The following is a 14,304-nucleotide window of genomic DNA, read 5'->3' on the forward strand; positions in this document are numbered from 1 at the left end:
GAAAGGGCAAGAAGTCTCAATTCTCTCCCCTCTGGCAGCTGTATTTATATTCTGTATGAAGAATTTTTGTAAACAGGCTCCTGATCCAACTACTAGACCAAAAGCCTCTAAAAGTAATAGGATTAAATGTATATGAATCTACAAACCAGCTTATAGATTTTTTTCTTCTATAACACTATTGCTAACACAGCTAACAATTTCAACTTCAATTTAAAAAACCTAGATATAATAATTTTCCTTCTTATGAATGGACTCTCTGTGTTTAGTTATAGGCCAAAATTTAATAAATTTGGGACAGAAATTGCCAGAACATTAGTCCATCACAGACTGGACTTCAAATCAGGAATCTTAAACAATGATTATAAAAGCAGTTTCTGGTTTTTGAAGCCATCCAAGCAACATGAATAATTTTTAAACTGACTGAACTAAAAGTTGGCAGTCAAACCAAAAAGGCTCTGGTAGGTGGAGAACTCCGTATTTTATTTTTGTGGCAAAGTCTTATTCCACAGTTTTAAGTGTGACATCAGAAATCAAAATTCAAGGTTATAGCACAAACCAAGTGTGGAGTTTTATATTTAAAAAAAATATATAACAAAACAGTTCTGCTCATTTACAAATGAGTCGGTTAGGCAAACAAAGCAGCAACTTCAGAAGCAGGACTGTCTATACAGCAAGAACCCTCAAAAAGCAATAAAGGTACATACAGTGAATCTGTATACAGAGATTTTATTTAATTTTAAAAGAAAATAAAGACTTTAGACAAAGCTTTGATCCTATAACAAAGCATATCTGTCCAGCTTTAAACCAAATTCCAAGAGTAACCAACTTCTATTTTTCAGCAGCTGGCACAAGCACCCTTAATGAGCTCTATTGACAATTCTATTTTCTTCATCCCATATGGTACAAAACAAAACCAATCTAGACTCCTTGATAAGCTTTATGTCGTCATTTGAGTTTTACAAATCGTTTCTCTAATGGTATGCCAAAATCATTTTTGTGTTCTCTCCAGACAGTTTTACCATAACATACAGCAATGTTTATCCTGGTTGTGAGTCTTCTGTAAACAGTCAACCAATGCTCTATGTTATGAAAACCAATCTATATGCAATAGAAACAATCCACAGGTTCTAACCTGGAAATACTAGGAAAACAATCTGGATGCATTAATCACAACACTATGAATATCTACCCTACAAAGAATTGATTTGAACAGCTATCCTAATACAAGTTTTACTTTCCTTGAGCCTATAGGTCTGTCATTCAAATCAATGACAGCAGCTGTGGCTTCATCCCGAGATTCAAAGGCCACCATGGCTTCTCCTGTGGGCATACCTTTTTCATTGTATTTTAAACAAACTGAGCCTGGGATCACTTGATAGCCATAAAAGAAATCTAAAATCTCATCAATAGACACAGTAAAGGGCATGTTCTGCACTTTAATTACTGTAGGTCCTGGTTTTCCAGAACTAGATCCAAAGCCAGGGGGACCACCAATATGGATTGGACCAGGCCCAGGCCCGGGCCCAGGCCCAAAGGCTGGTGGCCCACTCAAATGGCCAGGGGCATTTCCAAGACCCGGAGGGCCACTTCCAAAGCCTGGGGGACCACCTAAGCTACCAGGGCCATTTCCAAAATTCTGAGGACCCCCTCCAAATCCTGGCCCACTTAAATTATTTGGTCCACCTCCAAAACCTGGAACATCCAGTCCCAGACCAGGCAAACCACTATTTCCAACTGAAGGCATACCAGGCCTAACATCACCAAAGGCTCCTCCTAATCCTGGAGGAGGCAATGGTGGCCCAAAGGCATTTGGCCCACCGAAATTACCAGGAAAATTAAATGGAGGCCCATTACTGGCCTCCTTAGATCCTACAGTCAGGAAGGCATGCTCTTCACCTCCTGCACTAGGCATCCCCGCATTGGGCATCCCCGCATTGGGCATCCCCGCATTGGGCATCCCCACATTGGGCATTCCCACATTGGGCATCCCCGCATTGGGCATTCCCACATTGGGCATTCCGGCACTAGGCATTCCGGCACTGGGCATTCCGGCACTGGGCATTCCGGCATTGGGCATTCCTGCATTGGGCATTCCTGCATTAGGCATTCCGGCACTAGGCACTCCAGCACTGGGGATTCCTGGAACTGCAGGATTACCTGGCACAGGCATCTTTAACCCCTTTTTTCCTTGAGCAGGGGGGTTTTTCTCAATCTCTCTCATATCTTCTAGAGTAACTACATGAACAAAAGCTTCTCGCCCATTAAGTTTTTTACGGTGCAAGCGTTCAGACTTACGTGCGTCATCTTCATTTTTAAACTGAACCAATGCCTGTCCTAGACCTTGCCCATTGCTATCAACAAGAACATGGACAGCATTTTCATCCACTGGGATTCCTTCTAGGAACTGAAGAACATCCATCTTGGTAATGCTGAATGGAATATTTGTTATGTGAGCACAGACTTTGGTAGAGCTGACATCCCCCTCCGGATTTAACATCATTTCTCTCTGGTCATAATTGAAGTTCTGTAGTCTTTTTCTAATCATATCTATCTTTTCTAGCATACCTTTCTTAGTAATTGGATGAACCTGAATAAAGCGATTGCCCATGTATTGTTTATGACGACAGAGAGCAGCCTTATAGTCAGCCTCATTCCTGAACTCCACAAAGCCTTCACCAGTTGCTTTCCCATTGGGTCCATAAGCAATATAAATACTATCTTCCACAATATCCAACTTTTTAAAAAAATCAATGACATGTTTGTTTTCAGCTTCAAATGGTAGCCCTTTCAAGTAAACACAAAAACCAGCCTCATGTGGTGATCTTGACCTTGACCTTTTCTGCCCACTGGGCGATTTTGACCTGGGAAGTGTCTGAGGAGGGGGATGGGTTTGTCCAGAGGGTCCTATACTTTGCTTAAAAGTGATATGGCCTCCAGCAGCTACCCACTGTCTCTCTGTTGCAGGACTAACTTCCACATAACGTTGTATCATCAGCATCCTGTTTCGTTTCAAGGCTTCAAATGTATCTTGAGGGGAGAGAAACTTAACCAATCCATTCCCATTATTTCGACCTACATGATCTTTCAACAAATGCACTGCATCAACACGAAGCCCATGAAAAAAATCTCTGACATCATTTTCCATTGCAGAAAAGGGCATTCCATGCACACTGACATACAGATCATCAGGGTTGATGGGAAGTGGTTTCACACTGCTTTGAGAATTCATCTGGATAGGGTTAACAGGATTCAATGGACCCAGAAACACAGGGTTCAGGTTATTGTTCAGATTCATAGGTGCTCCAGAGCCATTCATTCCAGCAGGCAGAGGTGCCACAGGTGGTGGGTTCAAGGGCGGCATGCCCGACATGGGTGGCAGTGGAGTCAGGGGTGGCACAGAAGGGACTGGGGGAATTGGGGGCACTGGAGGCACAGGAGGCAATGTAGGTACTGGAGGAGGAACTGGTATTGGGGGAATGGATGGCATTGGTGGCAAAGATGGCATCGCTGGGATTGGAGGAATTGGTGGTGGTGGGACTGTGTTCATTGGAGAGGCTGTGCTCGAAATGGTTGAGCTAAACGTTGGGCTCCCAAATGAAGTCCCCATATTTGGAGGAGCCGTTCCTATGCTGGCTGTGGAAAATGTCTGTATATTTTTGTTGCTTTCATGAACAGAAGTGGTGGCAGTAACTACACTGGGTGAAGGGTTATTGAAGTTGGGTACTGTTGTAGGCAAGTTAACCCTGCCACTCATTCCTGAGCTAGGTGGTGGTCCTGATCTACTAGCATTTGCTGGTGGTATATCTAAGTTGGCAGTTTCAAAACGCCTACGACTCAGTTCAATCATATTCTGCATTTCCGTTTTACTACTCAACAACAGTGTTACTTTTGACCCTTTAATTGTACCACCTGTGCGCATCATACCAAGCCTTGCATCTTCATCAGTGGCAAAAACGATGAAAGCCTCACCCAGTTCACCCCCTACAATATGCACGCCCCCATCAGGAATGGTCAATCCAGAGAAGAAGTGGCGAATGTCCATGGTCCCCGCCACAATTGGGAGACCTTGCAAACGGATGACCACAGCCATGCTGCGCTGAAACCACACACACCTGCAGATGAGAAAAGGCAACGGCCAGGTCAGACTCCTGTTTATCACACCAAGTTTTTAGCTACAAGAATGACCAGCTACCACATTAGGCCCTCAAATAATCCCTCAAACTATCACAAGCAATATTGTTTTTTAAAATTTGAATATTCTAAAAACTGAGTTTCATGTACCATTTACAATGTAAAACCTAGACAATTTCAACTTCCAAAAGTAATTCTGGAAACAATTAGAAGTTCAGCCCCAAGACTCAAAATTTCAGGAAAAAAACAACCACAGAACAGTAAATCACCAATTACATCATTCAGACCATGATTAAATAAGACTTAAGATTTAAAAGAAATGTGTATGTCAAATCAGGAAACAAATTCAATAATCTATAGGGGAAAAATATCCAAAGGATCTATCAAAGTTAATATTTAAAATTGGCTTAGCATCTTCCTTATAAACCTGACAACTTCACAGAATTATCTGTGTCCTTTTATGTAGCTCAATCTAAAATCCAACAAAAAGAGAAAACTAATTAACAATAATATTCAACATTAATTTCAAATCTCAAATGAGAACAGACTCCATTTTTCACCCCTACAACTCTTCAATCTCCCTTGCAGCTTTATTTATTAAAGAAGACTACATATAAAATTATTTATTACAAACAAGGCTAATACATGCTAAGAATCCTAAAGAAATACTGAATAAAACAGCCAAAATCTTAGTTAACTATATTCACTTCAAAAAGTAGAACCTGGTTACAGTACCATTCATCATAGCTATTTTAATTAAAATTCAGGTCCAATGACTCATTCCCAAACCTTCCGTTAAAAAAAAATGTTTTTTCTCATAAGGAAGAGCTGATAATGGAAAAGAGGTATTTTTTAAAATATATTTTTAAATTGATTTTTTACAGAGAGGAAGGGAGAGGGATAGAGAGTTAGAAACATCAATTAGCTGCCTCCTGCACACCCCCTACTGGGGATGTGCCCACAACCAAGGCACATTGCCCTTGACCGGAATCGAACCTGGGAGCCTTCAGTCCACAGGTTGACGCTCTATCCACTGAGCCAAACCAGTTAGGGCAAAAAGAGGTATTTTTTGTTTTAGAACAACTAGGGTATGAACTTTAGTCAGTGATTGCTTAGTCTCTGGCCCAACATAACTCCTATGAAATTTCTGGGTTCTCACTGATCTCCTTAGATGTCTAATAAAACAAAGTTTGATCTAATTCTCACCCTGTCAGGTATGGCTCAATTGGTTGGGCATTGACCCATACACCAAAAGGATGCCTGTTTGATTCCCAGAGTCAGGGCACATGCCAGCTTTCGGGTTCCATACCCCAGTAGGGGGCATGCAGGAGGCAGATGATGGATGTTTCTCTCTCACACATCGATGTTTTTCTCTCGCTTCTTCTCTAAAAATCAATTTAAAATATTTTTTTCAAAAACTTTCTCCTAGCCCTGACCGGTTTGGCTCAGTGGATAGAGCGTTAGCCTCCGGACTGAAGGGTCCCGGGTTTGATTCCAGTCAAGGGCATGTACCTTGGTTGCAGGCACATCCCTAGTGGGGGGTGTGCAGGAGGCAGCTGATCGATGTTTTTCTCTCATCAATGTTTCTAACTCTATCCCTCTCTCTTCCTCTCTGTAAAAAAACAATAAAATATATTTTTTTAAAACAAACTTTCTCCTAGATTCAAGTAAAATTTCAGTATGTCAGTTCTTATGGCTTATAAGAATAAATGCCAATGGCAGGTCTTTGTAAAGTGACACAAAACAAATTATTGGCACTGGAAAAATATTAATTTGAACTTTATGTCCTCAACAACATAGGGTGTTGCCAAAGCCATCTTAAAAATCAACCTTTAAATATAAACCTGACTCAGTAGATAGAGGGTCGACCTGTGGACCAAAGGGTCCCGGACTTGATTCTGGTCAAAGGCATGTACCTTGGTTGCGGGCTCCTCCCCAGCCCAGGCCTTGGTTGGGCATGTGTAGGAGGCAACCAGATGTGTTTTTCTCACATCAATGTTTCTCTCTGTCTTTCCCTCTCTCTAAAAAGATCAATGGAAAAATATCCTTGGGTGAGGATAAACAACAACAAATATATATATATAATACACACACACACACACACACACACACACACACACACACACACACCAATTAAACAGGCTCTGACCTCAGGGAAATCATAAAATATTTGAAGTTTGGTTTTGTCTTCTCAAATGAGAGCATTAGAAGAGCAAAGTTTCCTGTTGCAAACTCTAAAAACTCGACAACTCGCCCTAGCTGTTTTGGCTCAGTGGATAAATCACTGGCCTGTGGACTGAAGGGTCCTGGATTGGATTCCAGGCAAGGGCACATGCCCAGGTTGCGGACTCCATCCCCAGTGTGGGGCATGCAGTGCAAGAGGCAGCCAATCAATGATTCTCTCTCATCATTGATGTTTCTATCTCTCTCTCCCCTCTCCCTTCCTCACTGAAATCAATAAAAATATATTTAAAAAATAAAAAAAACTCCACAACTCTATGAAAGCAGTTTTTCAATGTTAAATATTATATGAGTATTAACTCAATGCAAAAAAATTCTGTAATTATAGCTCAATATTACGACTGCTATACAGAAAGGAGAAACATATTGTTTGGCTCTGACAGTTTTCACACACACACACACACACACACACACACACACACACACACACACCATCTTCAAATTTAATCCTGAAAGGTGGACTAGCAAACAGAAAATCCTCTTGTGAGACCATTATAAAACACCAGAAACTGGCGGAGGGGGAAGTTTTTATAACTGGTCTGCAAGAATCGACAAGAAATATACTAAAAAACAATCACACCAACAGATTCTTTTCTCCTTATTTACTACTTAGCTGTCTCTAACAGGAAGTTCATTAAGAAGCTTCCAAGTCATTACATTCCTAACTCTACAATATTGGCTATATGCAAGCAAAACTGGGACAGCATTCCTGTCCAACTTCAAAAAATGCTTAATCATTTAATCACTATCTACGGAGGAAGCATCATCAGTATCCTATGTATCCAAAACAACTTGAGAGAGAGATGTTAGTTTGCATTGGGGCAATAAAAATGGGGACTTGATATGGTCCCAAGGACTTAAGAATTGAACACAGGGTTAAATGACATACACAGAAAGTCTTCAAACCATTTGCTGCTAAGTCAAGGGATTTAGTTAAATTCTGTACAAGGTACACATGAAAACATGATATTCAACATCTACCCAGATTACCAGCTAGAAAAGGGCTGAGGACTAAATCAAAGTAGAACACAAGATTTTTTCATAAAGCCATGTAGGAAACATTTTTAGGTCTGAAAAATATGAAATAAGATGTGCTATTCTGCTACTAAGTACCTATTTGACAGATATACTAGTATCATTTCAAACTATCTGGAGCCTATCTTGGTTATTTAATAAGAGGGTTAGATTCCAATTACTGAGGTTCCATTAAAGTAAAAATTTGTATTCTAAAACATATGACACATTATCTATGCCTATACTTCTAAGAAATATTTTAAAAACCATACCAATAACAAGCACCTGTATTTGTAATTAGTCTACATGCTACTGAGGGGGGAAAAAGCAGCTACTTACTGCCTAATTAGGAATTCAGCAGGAGAAATGCATCCCTATAAAACTGACTCCCAAAGGAAGAAATAACTGTTCCTCCATCTTGGTACCCAATCCATCCCACCCCATCCCTATCTTGTTTTATCTTTTAGATAAGCTTGTTTAAAAAAACAAACAACAAAAAAAAACACCCCACAATTTACTACACATATTTTCTTGTTACTTAATAAGCTATCTCATTTTATTTTGTATAAAAGCAAACCCTCTATTCAAAATCTCTTACCTGATAAAACAAGAGATGTATTTTCTTAACAAGAAGTAGAGGCCATGTCAATCCTGTGGGCAACCAATTAAAACCAACTTTTAGACTGCAATAGAGAATAAACGGAGGCAAAAATCAATGCAGGAAACACAAAACACGCACAGGCCACACTGAACTGTACATTACCAAGGTAAATCTGAAACCAGAGTACTTCATTAGAATGTATATAAAAAGGAGGAGGAGGAGAGGAAGAAGAAGATATATACCAAAATTCTATATGTGCTTATTACTCAGTATTGCTTTCAAATTAGAGTATGTCTCAAAACATCATATATTTATATACATCAAGAATGTGTCACTCATTAGCCCAAGAATTAAAAACTAAAGCAGTCATAAAACTCTCAGCATCACAGCAGGTAAGTGCTTTTATCACCTGATGTTAAAGCAGTCCAGAAAATTCCTTAACACAAGTCCAACTACAAACTATTTTCTCAGGTTCTCACCAAATTTTTTATGAAAAAGCACAAAAACAAGTTTGTACAGTAACAGTTCCAGGACAATCAATTCAAGGGTACCGATGAAAATTATTGCAATAACTCTTTCAGTGTATTTTCTTTTGCACCAAAATAGCATCAAACATCAAAAATATAGAGACAGATCTGGCTATAAGAACTAATTTCTAGTTAAAACCACTGGGGTTCAAAATATTAAGGAAAATGCTTTTTCTTTTAACACCGTAACAGTCCCAAGAAACTTATTTTTTAAAATCCCTAAAAACACCTGGCATATTAAGAGTACTTCCCAAAGTAAAAACAGATCACTCATCTTTCACTGGAATTTTTCCCAAACGGGTGAATGAACAATTCACAAGCAATATAAATGACCAAATGATTCGACAACTAGACTCAAAAGGTCATTTTTAATTCAAATAAATAAAGTACAAGAAAATTGTCATGTCGGGTATTAAGATTACTATTACAATGATGCTCATTTTAAACTACTATCTTTCAAGATCAAGATACCATCAGTGAACTTAATATCACAAAAAGCAAAACATTTAAAAATTTTAGTGTTACTCCCAACTTTTCTAAAGGGCAAGCTAAACATCTTCTAAGTAACTACGCAAATTACTCAAGAACAGTGAGATTGAGATCGTTTTGCCACCAAAAGCTATGCAAATATCTTATAAACAATGCCTTCAAAAGCCAGAGCATTGTATTAATCTTTTATATTGTAGAAATTGATCCTAATGAAGTCTAAAGTTTTCAAACTCTTCATTTAAACAAGCCACAAAGGGAAATGTGAAACAGAAAAAAGCTTGCTTTACATGAAGGCTATGAGCCAAAGAACCAGGGTAATTTTCTAGATAAGCACTTGTGATAAACAAATGATCCACTCACTACTGGAGATTATAATTAAAAAGATGTGTGGGCCCAGGACATGTGCCCTATGGGTAAGGGAAACAGATTCTTTTGTCTCTTCCTTTCCAGACCTAAGAAAGCACCTATGTCCATCTGGAAAGGAACATACCAGGTTTATTCCCAGAAATATTTACAGAATTGCCAGAAATAACTGTAAAAAGGAGAAAATATCTCATTCCACAAGGAAAAGTTCCAAGGCTCAGCTGAACTTGTCAAACGCCTAGTTCAAGATTTATGTGTTCAATATAAAGTGCAAAATCAATCTTTTTTTTTAAAAAAAGGACAAAACAAAAATAAAAAACAAAATCAATCTAGACAGAAATTTGCAAAGGGGAAAGTCCATCTCATCCCATACCAAAGAAAAGTACACAAAAAGTTCAGGCCAGAAGCCAGAATTTCACTATTCTTGCTGTTACACATCCACCTTCAAATAGGCAAGGTATATAAACTGAGAACTAAAGTACTTTTGCTTTCTACACCTCATTTGCAAAGAACACAATAATTTAATAAAGGCATCACTGTTTTCCAGGAAACCTACTCATTCCTGTGTTCTAAATGTCAGCCAGCAACTGAATGCAGGATATCAAAATGAAAAATCCACTCCAATCACCTTAAACTTTAGTTAATTTTAGCAGGATAAGACTGAAACAATTCTATGCAAATACATTTTTTACCTATGCCTAGAGCATAAGTGTAGGGAAGGAGAAAATGGGCCTGATCTACCATTAAGCCCACTGTTACATTTCAGATCTAAAGCTTATTTTAGGTCAGGCCTGTGTGGCTCAGTGGGTGAGCATCGGCCTATGAACCAGGAGGTCACAGTTCAATTCCCAGTCAGGGCATATACCAGGTTACAGGCTCAATCTCCAGTGGGGAACATGCAGGAGGCAGCTGATCAGTGATTCTCATCATTGATGTAGCTATCCCTCTCTCCCTCTCCCTTTCTCTCTGAAATCAATAATATTGATTTTATTTATTTATTTATTTTTAAATAAAGAAAGAAGCTTTAGTAAATTTTTCCACTTTATGTTAAGGAATTAGTCTTAACAGTGGTCTTGCTTCAGTTTTACAAATACCACATACATAAATGCGCAAATTACAAATATCTGCTACAGAAATTATTATGACAGGGCAGATTTTCTTATTTACTAGTCATTCCAATCACTTGGAATTTCAGAATAAAATGTCTGACAACAATCCTCTTTTATCAGGAAGCCAAAGCACAAACTTAACCATTTCCACTCTTCATCTGGTAATAAACATCTAAAAGTGAATTTTAACTTTCTTCAACAATCTTTAAACAACAAGAACCAGAGTATAGCAGAGCTAAATTCTTCAGATTTAAAAGAAACAAAAACCAGTACCGCTCAAATATTCACCTCAGAGATAAGCAACAGAGAACCAATTATAATGGGCATAACACTATAAGCAGCATAATCAAATTATGATAGTCATTACCAAAAAAGAAAACAAACCCAACCAAACAAATAAATACAGCTTCATCCACTTGATTTTGTTCCCATCCTCAAATGGATCACATTTCAGATTCTGGGATCAGTCTTAATGAAACAATTCTGATACTGAGGGATATACCCCCCCTTTGATAGCACACTTTCCCATTAGCCTTCAGTCAGTATTCAAAGGCAGCAAATCAAGACATTTCTAAATAAGATATTTATTGCTCCTGAAAGACTATAATATTGAATTTTTCAATACCCCCCCAAATGCCAACAAAAATGTTCATTATCTTACTAGATTTAAAATTTAAAGTAACAATATTATTTCTAACCTAGCAGACCTCATTCACCCTCACTATTGGTATTAAGATGTTAAAAGCTGCCTTTAAATTTAATTAACTAAACTCTGCAAACCAAAAGGTATAGGGGTGGTGATAGTAAAATCAGATAACTATAAATTAGATCAAGTTATTTTTCTGCAGCTGACCTAAAACATTTAGCAATATTCATTTATCCCATGGACATTTATTAAGTACGTTTTGGGGAGGGATATCTAAAATGATCTTTTGTGCCCTAGCCGGTTTGGTTCAGTGGATAGAGCGTTGGCCTGCGGACTGAAGGGTCCCAGGTTCGATTCCGGTCAAGGGCATGTACCTTGGTTGTGGGCACGTCCCCAGTGGGGGGTGTGCAGGAGGCAGCTGATCGATGTTTCTAACTCTCTATCCCTCTCCCTTCCTTTCTGTAAAAAATCAATAAAATATATAAAAAACAATTAAAAATAAATAAAATCATCTTTTGTGCAACCACTACTGACACTTAGAAGTTCTTCCTCTAACATCCACAAAAAATATTCATCTAAACTGAATGATGGAGTGGGTCTTTACAAAATGGAATAAAGACAGTATGAAATTGTCACTGGATTTCAACTCCTAGAAAACACTGGCCCACAAAATCAAGTTTCATATCTAAAAATTGTACCAAGAGCCCCCAAATTCTCAATATGCAACAATCAAAACATTTGGCATGTCAAATAAAGTGAAAGCCTGAAGTATACTGCAATTAGCACATAACAATATGTTCCAAGTAACTACCACAATGGTTTCTCAAGTTTCACATTTTCACCTAACAGATATGAACGTAAGAAAAATTTAAATTATGCATTACAACCCATAAACAACATTATCAAATATTTGATCGAGCATATAAAGGTGATATAAAAACGCATTCCGTTTTGTTCAAAATTCCAGCAATATAAGCACATCCTCTACTTTTATATAAACACACTAAACATTTCATTTTCTTCAAAAATTACCATAAAATTATTTTAACCACCTGTAACAGTTCTTCCCAACTTCTTTTTAATATTCTTGGAAAATACCTTAACATAATTACTTTCCACAACGTCCAGTAATTCTCCATTCTATCAAAGCTACCAAATTTCAAAATCAAGTACAACCAGTATTGTATTATATTCCTATAATTAAAACAAAGTAAGATCGACCTATATGTCCAGACTTGTAGAATTTTTCTCAACTGAAAATTCTCTGAAACGCATTAATATAAACTATACACCAAAGTCCAAGGCAATTCATGTTCCTAATACTGCATTTGCCAAAAACGGCACCACTTTAAACCAGTTAAGCAAGGAGCTCTAAGAGAAATACTTCCGTCACATGTCTCCCCAACAAAACTTCAATTGCAATTTTTTTTTCCAGTTATACTGAACAGCATCACCCTAATCTTGAATAATACAGAATGGTTCCTGCCAACTACCCCAATTTACATCAGGTCATCTCTGGGAATCCTGGACCAAAGGAGGATTTTAGAGTCCAAAAATCTCTCCTACAGAGCCTGCAACTCTCAGTATACAACCACCCCCGGCATACGGCTTAGCGCCGAAGAACCCAGAATAACCCTCAGATTTTTCACGCTAAAGCACACTTTGGTGGCACACATAAAGCCCAAACAATTACAATCTAGCCGTTAAGCGTCTGCACTAGCGTCCATCTCCGTCACTAACCCGTAGATCTGAATGCTCCTCCCACCCATTTCACGTGGCTGCAAAGCAGCCCGGCCAGCCTCCACCAAAGAAAATTCACTCTCCATCAAAAGCACCCTCTTCCCAGATCCCACTGGACCTTCAGTGCAGGAGGCTCTCCAAAGGGATACCCACAAGGGTAAGCCCCGCCCCAGCGTTGGGCTTTGGAAGCATTTCAACTGCAACCCCCTCCACCTCCAGGCCACGAAAACGGCCGGTTCTGAAACTTCTTTCCTGGACTCCTAGGAAAGGACCGACTACAGCTTCCTCCCCACAGGTGTGTCCTAATTATAGGCCCTTTTTCGGATAAGCCACCGGGCCTCCTTTCCACTTCGGGTGGAGGGAGTGTCCTCAGCATGATTAGCTCCTCACTCCGGAGCCCAGAAATGTAGTTATCTCTGCCCGCTTTGGGGGCATGGAAAACCTTGCTCACGCAGGATGTAGGTATGCTTTCTCTGCCGCTGGGCCACCCAACTCGGGCCCCCCTCTCAGACCACAGGGCGTCCTCCCTACAGCCTCGTCTCCCCTTCAGGAAGCAGACTCCTCGTCTCTGGCATCCTTCTGGAATACTCTCAGGATTCAGAGGTGCAAGTGGCGGCCAGCAGTCATACCCGACCCTTTTGTGTGGGGCGCCCGCTGCGGCGGGCTCCGAGGCCTCCGAAGGCCCCGCCCCGGGCCACCAAGGGGCGGCTCGAGCCCCGCACAGCCCCGCCAGTTCCGGGGCTTGCGGGAGTCTTACCGGGGAGAACTGCGCGGCACCCGAACCCAGAGCCGAGTTACTCCCCAAGAGAGTGCCTCCGCCCACGGCCGACTGCCCCTACGCGAACGGCTTTCCGGAGCCTACAGCAGCCACCACCTCCTTCGCCGCTTCACAAAATGGCCGCCGGCCTGCTCCGCAGGTCCGCGTTCCAGAAGGGGCGGGATTGGGTAGTTGACGTCACGGGCGAGACGGCGCAAGCGCACTGACGTTTCCGGGCTATCTCCCGGAAGTTGTCCCGGTTTGTGATAAAAAGAGCGGTGAGTCCCTGCGAGCGACGCTTGCGCACTAGCCCCACCTTAGGAGAGTGACGCTAGTGGTGGGGTGAGTACGGTATCTGGGTCAGCCCCTTACTGCGGGGCTTTGTGCAAATTGCTTCACTTTTTTAAGCCTTTGCGGAAGGACGTAAATACCTGCTTGGGGTGATTGTTTTGAGAATTAAAAGGACCATAAAATGGTGCCTTGTGATGATTCCCTGATAGAAGAACCAAAACCTGATTCTTTTTCCATTAAAAATTTTCCATCAGGGGAGCCTTACCCACCAGTCTTCATTAACCCATCCACAGCTGCACGTCAGTATTATTTTATTATAGAAAAATTATTCTGATGCTGCTTTGGTCCAGGCCTCCTAGACTCCACTGCCCCTGCCTATACCCTATCCCAGTGGT

At 40.2% G+C, this 14,304-nt stretch overlaps 2 protein-coding genes across 5 annotated transcripts in view; both read right to left on the bottom strand.

Moving 5' to 3' along the window:
- The window catches only part of CPNE1 (copine 1), a 39,825-nt gene extending 26,067 nt beyond the window's left edge, over nucleotides 1–13,758 (bottom strand). The window contains exons 1-2 of one of the 4 annotated variants that reach the window (XM_079783769.1): nucleotides 13,619–13,701; nucleotides 7,985–8,037 (exon numbers count right to left, since the gene is read on the bottom strand). The gene's annotated coding sequence lies outside the window, so the exon portion shown is untranslated. Of the gene's footprint in view, nucleotides 1–3,969; nucleotides 4,111–7,984; nucleotides 8,070–13,618 lie in introns of those variants that run through there. The other 3 variants (XM_079783767.1, XM_079783768.1, XM_079783770.1) reach the window with 3 other exon arrangements.
- Nucleotides 711–4,090, bottom strand: RBM12 (RNA binding motif protein 12; the record flags this gene model as incomplete). Its single annotated transcript, XM_079783766.1, has 1 exon — nucleotides 711–4,090. One exon carries the CDS (start codon nucleotides 4,088–4,090, stop codon nucleotides 1,214–1,216), a length of 2,877 nt encoding a protein of 958 aa, XP_079639892.1. The 3' UTR covers nucleotides 711–1,213.
- Nucleotides 13,759–14,304: the final 546 nt, after the last annotated feature.

This window comes from Cnephaeus nilssonii (genome assembly GCF_951640355.1).
Source record: "Cnephaeus nilssonii genome assembly, chromosome: 11".
In the NCBI taxonomy this organism is placed as follows: domain Eukaryota; kingdom Metazoa; phylum Chordata; class Mammalia; order Chiroptera; family Vespertilionidae; genus Cnephaeus; species Cnephaeus nilssonii.